At 54.1% G+C, this 11,411-nt stretch overlaps 1 protein-coding gene across 22 annotated transcripts in view; it reads left to right on the plus strand.

The window, feature by feature from the left end:
- Speg (striated muscle enriched protein kinase) overlaps positions 1-11,411 on the plus strand; it is a 57,430-nt gene that overhangs the window by 25,127 nt on the left and 20,892 nt on the right. For 12 of the 22 annotated variants that reach the window (NM_001108802.2, XM_039083887.2, XM_063267412.1 and 9 more), the window contains 11 exons: positions 777-952; positions 1,273-1,361; positions 2,087-2,262; positions 4,714-4,974; positions 6,093-6,251; positions 6,358-6,547; positions 6,645-6,868; positions 9,948-10,067; positions 10,438-10,542; positions 10,707-10,913; positions 11,264-11,387. In NM_001108802.2, the coding sequence (NP_001102272.1) occupies positions 777-952; positions 1,273-1,361; positions 2,087-2,262; positions 4,714-4,974; positions 6,093-6,251; positions 6,358-6,547; positions 6,645-6,868; positions 9,948-10,067; positions 10,438-10,542; positions 10,707-10,913; positions 11,264-11,387 (1,831 nt within the window). Of the gene's footprint in view, positions 1-58; positions 384-776; positions 953-1,272; positions 1,362-2,086; positions 2,263-3,318; positions 3,443-3,578; positions 4,371-4,713; positions 4,975-6,092; positions 6,252-6,357; positions 6,548-6,644; positions 6,869-9,947; positions 10,068-10,437; positions 10,543-10,706; positions 10,914-11,263; positions 11,388-11,411 lie in introns of those variants that run through there. The other 10 variants (XM_063267416.1, XM_039083893.2, XM_063267415.1 and 7 more) reach the window with 3 other exon arrangements.

The raw sequence follows: 11,411 nt of genomic DNA on the forward strand, positions 1-11,411 counted from the left end.
TACTGTTGGGGTCTTGGGGTTGGGGAACCAGGAGGAGGGACCAGGGGGCTGTGGCAGATTCATGTCTGTATTTGGCAGTCGGATAAGCGCCAGCTCAGCGAAGCCGGGCCCCTGGCCAGTTGTAGGGGAGAGCTTCAGGGCCCTGGGGACACCCCTCCCCCAAAGCAGACTCAAGTGTCCCTCTCCTCTTTTCCTAGGCTGAACGCTCTTTTCTATGGGTGATCTACTTCTGCTTCCCCATTTCCTGAGAATCTGGGGTTCATGCTGTAGGGGTGGGGCCAACAGGTGCCTCTGGGGAAGCTGAGAAGGGAGAGAGGGAAGGGCTGCCTGGACACTGCCGCCTCATTGGCCTGGGACAGAGGTCAGGATGGGGCTTGTCTGAGGTGTGTGCTGCTCTTCTGTGCCAGGCCCAGCTCACCTAAAAAACCAGTGCTTCGTCCTGCTATTGTGGGGTCCCAGAGGTTTCTACTGCCTCCTCTGGAGCGTCTTGCTAGGAACTTAAGTTAACCGCTTGAGTAGAATTCAGCATTGCCCCAAAAGCCATTAGTGGCCCTTCTGCTGGCCAAACTGCTCCAGGCTATTCTCTGTAGAATATCATCAGGGTCAGAATTGGCAGGCCTTGACAGGAGGAATCAGACTCAGGGAGAGGAAGTGGTTGGTCATGGTCATCAGGCGATGAAGTCAGAGCTGGACCTGCAGGAGATACCTTACCTTCGCAATATTCTTAGCTGACTCTATCCATCCTTCTCCCTTGATATCCTCTATCTCTCTTCCAGGCGCGTCCACATCCCCCTTCAGCAGCCCAATCACCTCTGATGAGGAGTACCTGAGCCCCCCAGAGGAGTTCCCAGAACCTGGGGAGACCTGGTCCCGAACCCCTACCATGAAGCCCAGTCCCAGCCAGGATCGAGATTCCTCTGACTCTTCCTCCAAGGCACCCCCAACCTTCAAGGTCAGCCCCTGAGGCTGGTATCCAGCCTTCTGGGGACACCATTCCCTATGCACACCCCTTATTCTTGAGGCCATTCTTTTTTTTTTTTTTTTTTTTTTTTTTGGAGCTGGGGACCGAACCCAGGGCCTTGCGCTTCCTAGGTAAGCGCTCTACCACTGAGCTAAATCCCCAGCCCTCTTGAGGCCATTCTTAAGCGTTACGCGGAACAGAATCTTTCCCCATTAACCACTGTTACCCAGAGACAGACTGGTGTGAAAGAGACCTCTGTCCCAGGCCCCCTAGCTCTCTGTCACCCCTGATGCTTTGGGATTCTCCTTCAGGTCTCACTCATGGACCAATCAGTGAGAGAAGGTCAAGATGTCATTATGAGCATCCGCGTGCAGGGGGAGCCCAAGCCTGTGGTCTCCTGGTAAGTTACAACCACCTATAGCACCCACCAGTGACACCCCATCCCCCACCCCAGCTACACCAGCTTTGGTAGAAGGGAGCAGAACTTTAGAGACCTTCCCTTGGGATCCCATCTCAGCTATAGCAGCACCACCCTGCCTGTCCAGGGCTTCCTCTGTTGGGGAGGTGCTGGAGCGATTAGCGATTTCGTGTCTACCAGCTTTGAATGACACCTCTTGCCTTGTAGAGGGTTGATCATACTTACACCATCAGCTGACGCACAGTGATTTTTGAAGCCAAACCATTCTGTACCCAGCCTAGGGTAAACCCAGTCCCCACACATTGTTTCTGAGCTGGACCATTCCTCTCAGCATTGTCCCTGCCTCTACACTGTTTTGGGTTCTGGGTTTCATTTTTAATTGATTATGTGGTCTCTAGCGTAATTATAATTTTTTTTAAAGATTGTTCTTCATATTCTTTTAGGGAGTGAGAATCTATGTTTCTACTACAAATAAGTGGAAGTAAGATAGGGGACATTTACGAACTATTTAGATGTGAACCAGGTTCTGAGAGATCCAAGTAGAGGCAGGGTAAACCTGGCTTCGGATCCCCGGGGTGCATTGATCAGCCATATAGATTTAGGAAGCCGGTTGGAAGGGAAGGCGGTGGGTGGTTCTGCAGCCTACCACCCCCTGTAGCTGTGAATGCAGGGAAGGGCTTCAGGTTCTGGCTTTGTCTCTTTGACAGGCTGAGGAATCGGCAGCCTGTGCGCCCAGACCAGCGGCGCTTTGCAGAGGAGGCCGAGGGTGGGCTCTGCCGGTTGAGGATCCTGGCTGCTGAGAGGGGAGATGCTGGTTTCTACACTTGCAAGGCGGTCAACGAATATGGCGCTCGGCAGTGTGAGGCCCGCCTGGAGGTCCGAGGTGAGAGGCCGTACACTCATGAAATCCCTGCCTTTCTCCATCCTTACCCCACCAGACAGCTCGCATACAACCTCAGTTATGAGATGCCACACTGAAAGGTCCCCTGGTCCCGCTGCTTATATGGTAGTTGGTGAAATTGAAGCCCAGAGAAAGGAAGTGACTTGCCCAAGATCACACAGAAAATAATTCCATAGTCAGCTAGCTCCCCAACTTGCTTTCCCCACCTTCCATCATAAGTGCCGGCAGTAGCTGGCAGCCCTGCATCCTACAGCCCTCTTTCCACACCCTAAGCCTTCACCGCCTGCTCTGTGCGGCCTGTTCTTCACCAGCTCTCTTACCCTCCTTTCGTGCCCCACCCCCACCCCCACTCTCCCTACACATTTGGTTGTCGTTCAGAAACTGTTGTGACTGGGGTAGCAGTGGGCAGTGGCTGGTGGTTGGACCCGTCCGAAGGGACCCTTAGGGTACCATCATTGTGGAACATCGGAGGGACATCAGGGGTGCCAGGGTTTGCAGAGCCCTGAAGGATGGAGAGTTGGGGACATATGGTAGGGCTCTCAGGCAGCAGCAGGAATTACAGGATCTATCCAGGCTGCCCTTTGGAGGCTGCGGGGTCACCCCTTCAGAGGCTGGCCATCTGTTTGACCTTCCCTTCCATGTGATGTCATAGCGGCATCTCCTCGGCCCTTTATCACTCCATCGTCCTTCCCTGCCCCTCACTGGGAACCGGTCCTTCAGGCCTGGCAAAGGCCAACTCTAGGGGCTTCCCAAGGCACTGCTAAGCTCCCCTTAGAGCCCAGACCTACAGTCCTAGTTCCTCTGCCAGGCTTTGCCTGCCTCACTGTCCCCCATTCCTCTTGTTGCTATGATTGCCACCTCTTTGAGCTCTAAACTCTTGAGCCTCTGCCCTCTTCCTTCTCTGGGATTGGGTTCTGCCTTGCTTTTCTGTGTTAACCTGTGTCTTGGTGCTTCTCTCTCTTTGGGATTCCTTCCAACAGTCCGTAGGCTTTGGGGTGTTCCTAACGACTATGAATACTTCTCCCCTTTGTTGCTCAGGGTCTCTGCCTGAGGAGCCCGGGGACCAGGCTAACTACTGGCCCTTTCGTCCCAGTGCTGATCTATGGGGAGCCAAAAGTGACCACTGTAGAGGCAACTTCATATCCAGAGGGGTCCTAGCGAGGTCTGTGGTGTGTGTGCGTGTGGTGCATGGGTGCGTGTGTGCGTGTGCGTGTGTGTGTGTGTGTGTGTGTGTGTGTGTGTGCACGTGTGCCGCACTAACCTGCCGCTTGCTGACTGAGGTTTTTGTCTGTACACAGGCGAGTGAGCTCAGGGGGCCACCTGCGCTGCCCCCGCTACCCTCCGAGCTGCACCCCTGTCTCAGGCACCTCCTGGACCTCGCTGTGTTTCACTGCCTCCTGCCCACAGACCCAGCCGGCTCGCCGGCCCGGACATAGCCCATGCTCCCCTTCCCTCCCTAGCCCATACAGCACCCTGGGGTAACCCATCGGGCCCCTGTGGATCCTCCCTCCCCAAGTGGATATGTGGCTGTGCAGACCAGGAGGCCCCCAGAAGGACTGAGTGTTGAGAAGGGATGGCCATGAGGTTGTGACAAGCTCCCCCCATCCCCAGCCTCCATGTAGGGAGCATCCAGCGAATGCATGTGCTATGCTGCTACAGGCCACTGTCTGTCTCTCTGTCTGTCTGCCTGTGTGTCTGTGACAGTCAGGGAAGAAAACCTTCGAGCTGAGGTGGGATAAGACAGAATAAGATGATAGAACACAGCATCTGTGAGATGCAGGGGCCCAGAGGGGCAGGCACAGTGGATAGGAGACTCTCTGGGAAGGGTAGGGCACTGACCATTGCAGAAATGGGTTTTAAATGGCACAACATTTTTTATTCCACATGAGACCAAAAGCTAGAGGTCTGGGATTAAGCCCTGACTGCTGGCAAGCTTAGGACCAAGTGGGGTACCCTTCTTCACAGACACATCCGACACGCTCTGTCTGGGAATGAGAGAGTAGCCAGACTGAGCACAGGAGCAGGTCATAGTGGGACTGGAGGTTTGGAAACACTATTTCGTAGCTCAAATAAAGTCCAGTTTGTACCCAGCTGGTGTGCTGTGTTTTCTTTGCCGCCGCCGCCGCCACCACCACCATTACCACCACCACCACCACCGCCGTTGTTCGTTTCAGATCCCCTCCCTCAATTCTGATTCACCTCTCACCACTTCTCCCCTTCCCAGGGGTCCAACATGGGTTCCCATCTCAGAGCCAGGTCTAGGGGCTCATTGCTGTCTTGCCTGGGGTGGATGGGCTTTCCCAGTCTCCAGAGGAACCAAATGCATCTCTCTTTCTGTATCTGTCTGTCTCTCTGTGTGTACGTATGCGTGTGTCTCCCTTGCCCTGTGTGTCTCTGCTCTGTCTGTGCCCACTGTGGCTGCCTTCCCCTCAGCACACCCTGAAAGCCGGTCCCTGGCCGTGCTGGCCCCCCTGCAGGACGTGGACGTGGGGGCCGGGGAGATGGCGCTGTTTGAGTGCCTGGTGGCAGGTCCAGCTGACGTCGAGGTGGACTGGCTGTGCCGTGGCCGCCTGCTGCAGCCTGCGCTGCTCAAATGCAAGATGCATTTTGATGGCCGCAAGTGCAAGCTGCTGCTGACCTCTGTGCATGAGGACGACAGCGGTGTCTACACTTGCAAGCTGAGCACAGTCAAAGGTAACTACTTCCTCAGGTTCTAGGGCTTCTGTGGTCCCCAGAGCTGGGGAGGCGACTGAAGGAGCTGGGTACACAATAGGTGTCCAGGAAATGGAACTCTAACTGCCAGGGCCAGGAGATAGTATTGGGCTTCTACACCCACCCTATCCCCCCCAAACAATGAGCAATTAGAGCAGTGGTTCTCACCCTTCCTAATGCTGTGACCCTTTAATACAGTTCCTCATGCTGTGGTGACCCCCGACCATAGACTTATTTCATCACTACTGTTATGAATTGTAATGTAGATGTCTGGCAGACAGACTCTCTGATGTGTGGCCCCTGTGAAAGGGCCATTGGGATCCCAAGGGGGTTGCGACCCACAGGTTGAGAACCTCTGACTTAGAGGATACCTGGGACAGAAATGTTCTTATGTCCTCTATCCCCAAGACAGAGCAAGTCCATGGAGCTATGACCCAGACATCTCTATTCTTGCCCTGCAAGCTGACAAACACATGTCTTTGTACAAGTCACTTCCCCTGTGTGAGCTTTATTGTTTCCATCTGTGAAAGTGGATGGTGCTAATACCTACCAGGCAGGGGGGATTGGCAGGATTAGTGAGATCACCTCTACCGAGAACAAAGCCCTGTATGAGTCAAAGGCTGGCAACTCGGGATGCCAGCCGCCGTTACTATCAAGGGCATCGCTGGCCCGATCCTGTTCTCTGTGAAGAGCAGAGATGAGAGCACCTGCCTCTGGGGTCGGGGTATAGAGTGGGACCAAGAGGTATCGGCTCTGGGTATGTGACAGGTGGGACAGAGTGTGGGCATGAACCAGACACAGAGGAAAGTCTAGGCAGTGGGCTTTTCCTCAAAAACCTCAAAGTCCAACTATGTTTCATCTTGAATGAACATGATAAGGTAAGAGCTTAATCAGGTCCCCTGCTATAATGTCCCCAGCCCACCTTGGCACGCTGCTGCCCATCTTTGTTGACTCCTAGGAAGGCCTGGTCTATGAATCCTGGCCCGCTGCCTCGGCCCTCATGCTGAGTCTTTGTGGGGCTCAGTTCAAGCTCTTAAGGCTGAGATTGTGTCTGGGCCTCCACAGCCTCCTTTGACCCAGTGCTACCCACTTCCTCCCAGATGAACTGACCTGCAGTGCCCGGCTGACGGTCCGGCCATCGCTGGCGCCTCTGTTCACCCGGTTACTGGAAGATGTGGAGGTGCTAGAAGGCCGTGCTGCCCGCCTGGATTGCAAGATCAGCGGCACCCCGCCTCCCTCTGTTACCTGGACTCATTTTGGTATGGTTCCCCACTCCGAATAGGCTGAGCAAACATCGTGGGTGTGACAGGGCGTGCCCAGAGGACAGGTCCCTCTGCCTTAGTAGATTTACATCTGTGCCCCCAGGCCACCCTGTAAATGAGAGTGAAAACTTGCGGCTGCGGCAGGATGGGGGGCTACACTCACTGCACATTGCCCGGGTGGGCAGCGAGGACGAGGGACTCTATGAAGTCAGTGCCACCAACACTCATGGCCAGGCCCACTGCTCTGCCCAGCTGTATGTGGAGGAGCCTCGGACAGCGGCCTCTGGCCCCAGGTACCACCTAGGACCCCAGGTTCTGCCTGAAGTGCCTCTGAGGGACCCTTACCCTGAGCCAGGAGGGTATAGCTGGGTAGCCATGTGGTTCTTACAGCTCGAAGCTGGAGAAGATGCCATCTATCCCTGAGGAGCCGGAGCATGGAGATCTAGAGAGGCTGTCTATTCCTGACTTCCTGCGGCCACTGCAAGATCTGGAAGTGGGACTAGCTAAGGAAGCCATGCTGGAGTGCCAAGTGACCGGCCTGCCCTATCCCACCATCAGCTGGTTCCACAATGGCCACCGCATTCAAAGCAGTGACGACCGACGCATGACACAGTGTATGTGACCAGGAAGAGACCCAGCAACCTCTTGACTTTTCTAATCCTCCCCCTAGAACCTCCCTCAGGGTCTTCCTTTCGTAGTCTGGTTAGATATGGAAGGGCCTGGGGAAACAGAGCCTTTTGGGGCTCTGAGGTCAATCTGTCCCTTCTTGAGTCCACATAGTGCCATCTGCTGAGTCACCCCCAAGTGGCTGCGTTAGCATTTACTGAGCAGGCAGCATAGCCTGCTGCTGACCAGCATGGGGACTGTAAGCAGGTTACAGAATCCAGAGTGGGATCTACACTCATTTGCAACTGCTGTGATGAGAATCAAATCAGCTCATTATACAGATACAGACACACACACAGACACAGACACACACACATATACACAGACACATAGACATACACATACACACACAGACACACACAGAGACACACACATACACACAGACACAAACACATACACAGACACACACAAGCACACACAGACACAAACACACAGAGACACACATATACACAGACACACAGACACACACAGAGAGACACACATACACACAGACACAAACACATACATGGACACACAAACACACACAGACACAAACAAACACAGAGACACACACACACATACACACAGACCCAGACACACAGACATACTTACACAGACACACTCACATACACACAGAGACACACACATACACACAGACACAGACACACACACAGAGCCACTGCCACCATCACCCCAAAGCGGGGCCTTGTAGATCCCAAGCAGTCAGCAAGTGATAAATCTTACGACAGTTTTTATTGCCACTATTCTCACTGTGGATAAAGCAGAGCTTCCCCCAAGCCTGAGAAATCTCAGTGGAAGGGCTGGCGTGTGCAGGGTCTTGCTGAAGGGAAGCGGGACCAGGGTCGCTGACAAATAGGAAATAGGAAAGAGGAAGTCAGGAGTTGGGTAGGAGTCAGTTCTCTTGCCTGGTTATTTTCCCAAGGTAACATTTGTGTTCTATTGTTGAAGCGACATGGATCTCATGTGAGTTCCTCCTGCCTCCGCTCGTGATGGTTTTCTTCTAGATCTGCCCCTATAAGCCCCTTAGTAGGTGTTTTCTATGTGGTGCACCCCAAATCCTGGAGACATGACAGGGACAGTCTTACCTTGCCATAGGCCTGTGAGGCAGGTACTCTTATGCCCATCTACAGATGGGGAAACTGAGGCTTAGACAGGTACAGACACTTCCTTAAAGGTAAGCAAGGTCCTCCTGACCCAAGTCTTAAGGACAGCTCTTGACTCCTGACTGGGGATGTAGCTCAGTTGATAAAGTGCTTACCTAGCATCCTCGGAGGCCTGGGTGTGACCTCTACTACTGTCTAAGCCAGGCATGGTGGCACGCACCAGTAATGCCAGCATTTTGGGATAGAGAAAGGAGGATCAGAAGTCCAAGGTCATTCTAAGCTACACAGTGATTTCCGGGCTGCTCTGGATTACATGAAATTCTGTCAAAGAGAAGGAGGGGAAGGAGAGAGGAGGGGAGGGGAGGGGAGAGACGGAGGGAGGGAGGGAGGAATGGAGAGAGAGAGAGAGAGAGAGAGAGAGAGAGAGAGAGAGAGAGAGAGAGAGAGAGAGAATATGAAGAAATGAGAACTAGACTGGTTTTAATCGCTCACACCCCATTCCCCAAACTCCACCCCCATCTCATTCCTAGTGCCAGCAGCAGACGAAGCTGTCACTGCTTAGTCACAGACTGTCCTGTGTCCCCATTGGAGGCCCTGGGTAGATGTCTGTCTCGGGATTGGAGTTGGCATCTCTGCTGTGCCTGTGTCTGGGGTCACTGGCAGCCTTTGGTGTCTCTTCCCCTTTAAATAATGTAGGCAGAGATAAATGAATGGATGGCCACTTCCAGCTTGCTAAAGGAAGGCAGGCGGGCTTGGGGACATCCCTGGTGTGAAGGAGAACAGCACAGGCCACCACTTCTTCATGTCCCACCAGACAACAGCATTCTTATTATTGATGGAGGAGAGTGCAAGGAACGAGCTTTGGAATGAAATGGAACTCAAGTTCAAACCATTGCTTCATCATTTACTAGCTGTGTAACCCTGGACAAGTCAATTAATGTCCATGACCTCCTGGGTAAATGGGAATCATTTTGTAGAGTTGTTGAAAGGATTAGGGTTGAGGAAAGCGTGTCAGGTACCTGGCATCAGATGAACACAGAGCAGGCAACTCTTACTATAATTTATAATATGACATATATTTGGCACTTACTGCATGCAAAGCATTGCATTCTAGGCAGAACAAGCAGAGCTATACAGGAGCCGTGACTCATGGGAGTGAGAAGGAGAGATCTCTAAAGTCACTGGGCCCTGGTACCCAGCGATGAGCTTTGAGAGGGCTGGAGACCCAGGGAGGGCATCAGGGCACTGGAAGGAGGGGTGTGGGGCCATGGCAGGATGGACTTCACGGTCATGCACCGATCTGTGTCTTTAAAAAGGAAGCTTCAAGTAAGAGCTGTTGTGCCCGAACTGTGTCTTAAAGAAGGTAAGAGTGGAGAACATTCTGAAAGGGAAGAGTATGGCGGAGCAGACTCGGTGGTGGAACCCACTTGACTTGTCCATGGTCCTGATGGACAGGTAGTCAGGAAGGCATGGCAGCCAGATGGTGGGATGGATATTGGAGTTTCTGGATTTAGCTGATCTCTGGTGTGCTTTCCTCGGTCTCCGCTGGAGATGAGGGCCAAGCAATGGCTGTTAGGCTGAGAAGAGACTGAGGGGAAATCTACTAAGAAACCCGTGTCAGGACGACGACTTGGAAGTAACTCCTTGGAGGTACAGGAACAAGGGAGCTGTCACAGCCAGAGCGGCAGACAGACAGACAAACCCTGTGTGAGAAGGTGACAAGTGGCTAGGCTTGAAATGCCCAAGGAACAAGTATTATCTTTGACTCCGGGCAACATACGCCTCTTGGTGGCTGCCCTGTCCTTCCCTCCTTTGCCCTCTCTCTGCAGTGGGCAATATACGAATGGCCTGGATTGAGCTGCCATGGGCTCAACCCATAAAGGGTCCCTCTGATCAGCCATGTATCGCTGTCCCTCCCCCACAGACAGGGATATACATCGCCTGGTGTTCCCAGCTGTGGGGCCTCAGCACGCTGGTGTCTACAAGAGTGTCATCGCCAACAAGCTGGGCAAAGCAGCCTGCTATGCCCATCTCTATGTCACAGGTGAGGCAAGCATCTTCTCTAGTAGCTGTGTCCACTGGCACCAACTACGGGTGAGGTCGGGGGAGTGGTGCTCCACACCAGATCCTTCTCCACTCCTGAGGGAGCAGCTGGCCTTGTCCCTGTGCCTGTGGCTGAGCCTCAGGCCTAGCTCTCTAAGGGTTGGTGATCCTGTGGAGTCATGAGACTCTAAAGCACCCTCCCACCTCCCACCTCCCACCTCCCACCTCCCACCTCCCACCTCCCACCTCCCACCTCCCACCTCCCACCTCCCACCTCCCACCTCCCACCTCCCACCTCCCACCTCCCACCTCCCACCTCCCACCTCCCACCTCCCACCTCCCACCTCCCACCTCCCACCCGTGGCTTTCAGATGTGGTTCCAGGCCCTCCAGATGGCGCTCCGCAAGTAGTGGCTGTGACCGGAAGGATGGTCACACTCTCATGGAACCCACCCAGGAGTCTGGACATGGCTATTGGTAGGTGAGGGTCATACAGGTCAGAGGATGGGGATGAGGTATAAACAGAGAAGGCTCAGGCAGGGGCACCACAAGGCCCAGGCTTCTGAGCATACGATGGGGGACAGGGGAGGATAGGACTCTAGAAGTGGGATCTAGAAACATCTTTGCTGTTTCTCTGCTAGACCCAGATTCCCTGACATACACAGTGCAGCACCAGGTGTTGGGCTCGGACCAGTGGACAGCACTGGTCACGGGCCTGCGGGAGCCTGAGTGGGCAGCCACGGGGCTGAAGAAGGGGCTCCATCACATCTTCCGGGTCCTCAGCTCCAGCGGCAAGAGCAGCAGCAAACCCTCAGCACCATCGGAACCTGTACAGCTGTTAGAGCACGGTGAGCCCAATGCAGTGTGGATGGGTGTGTGTGTTGTGGGGGAGGGTCAGTGGTGGAGGCTCAAGGGCTATCTGGACTTGGTAGCTGTAGTATGGGCAAGGTTGCAGGGCGGGGCCCCATCCTGTCAGTGGTGGCAGTGGTCTCGGTACAAAGCTTTGGTGTGCCCATCACTGCTTCCTTAGGCACTTCCTGGCTGTGTTCTATTTCTCTGAATCTCAGTTTCTCCATCCGTAAAACTGGAGCTCCAAAGGAGTACAGGAGAGGGGAGAGGGGCAGGGGAGGACGGTGCAAAGGGTACCACGGCCCCAGTGCCAGCCCAGCACAGAGCCTGTGTTCTCTTCCCCCCACAGGCCCACCCCTGGAAGAGGCACCTGCCGTGCTGGACAAGCAGGACATTGTGTATGTGGTAGAGGGCCAGCCTGCCTGTGTCACCGTCACTTTTAACCATGTGGAGGCCCAGGTTGTCTGGAGGAGGTGAGTCCTTGCTCACCATTACCC

This window comes from Rattus norvegicus, chromosome 9 (genome assembly GCF_036323735.1).
Source record: "Rattus norvegicus strain BN/NHsdMcwi chromosome 9, GRCr8, whole genome shotgun sequence".
NCBI classification, from domain to species: Eukaryota; Metazoa; Chordata; class Mammalia; order Rodentia; family Muridae; genus Rattus; species Rattus norvegicus.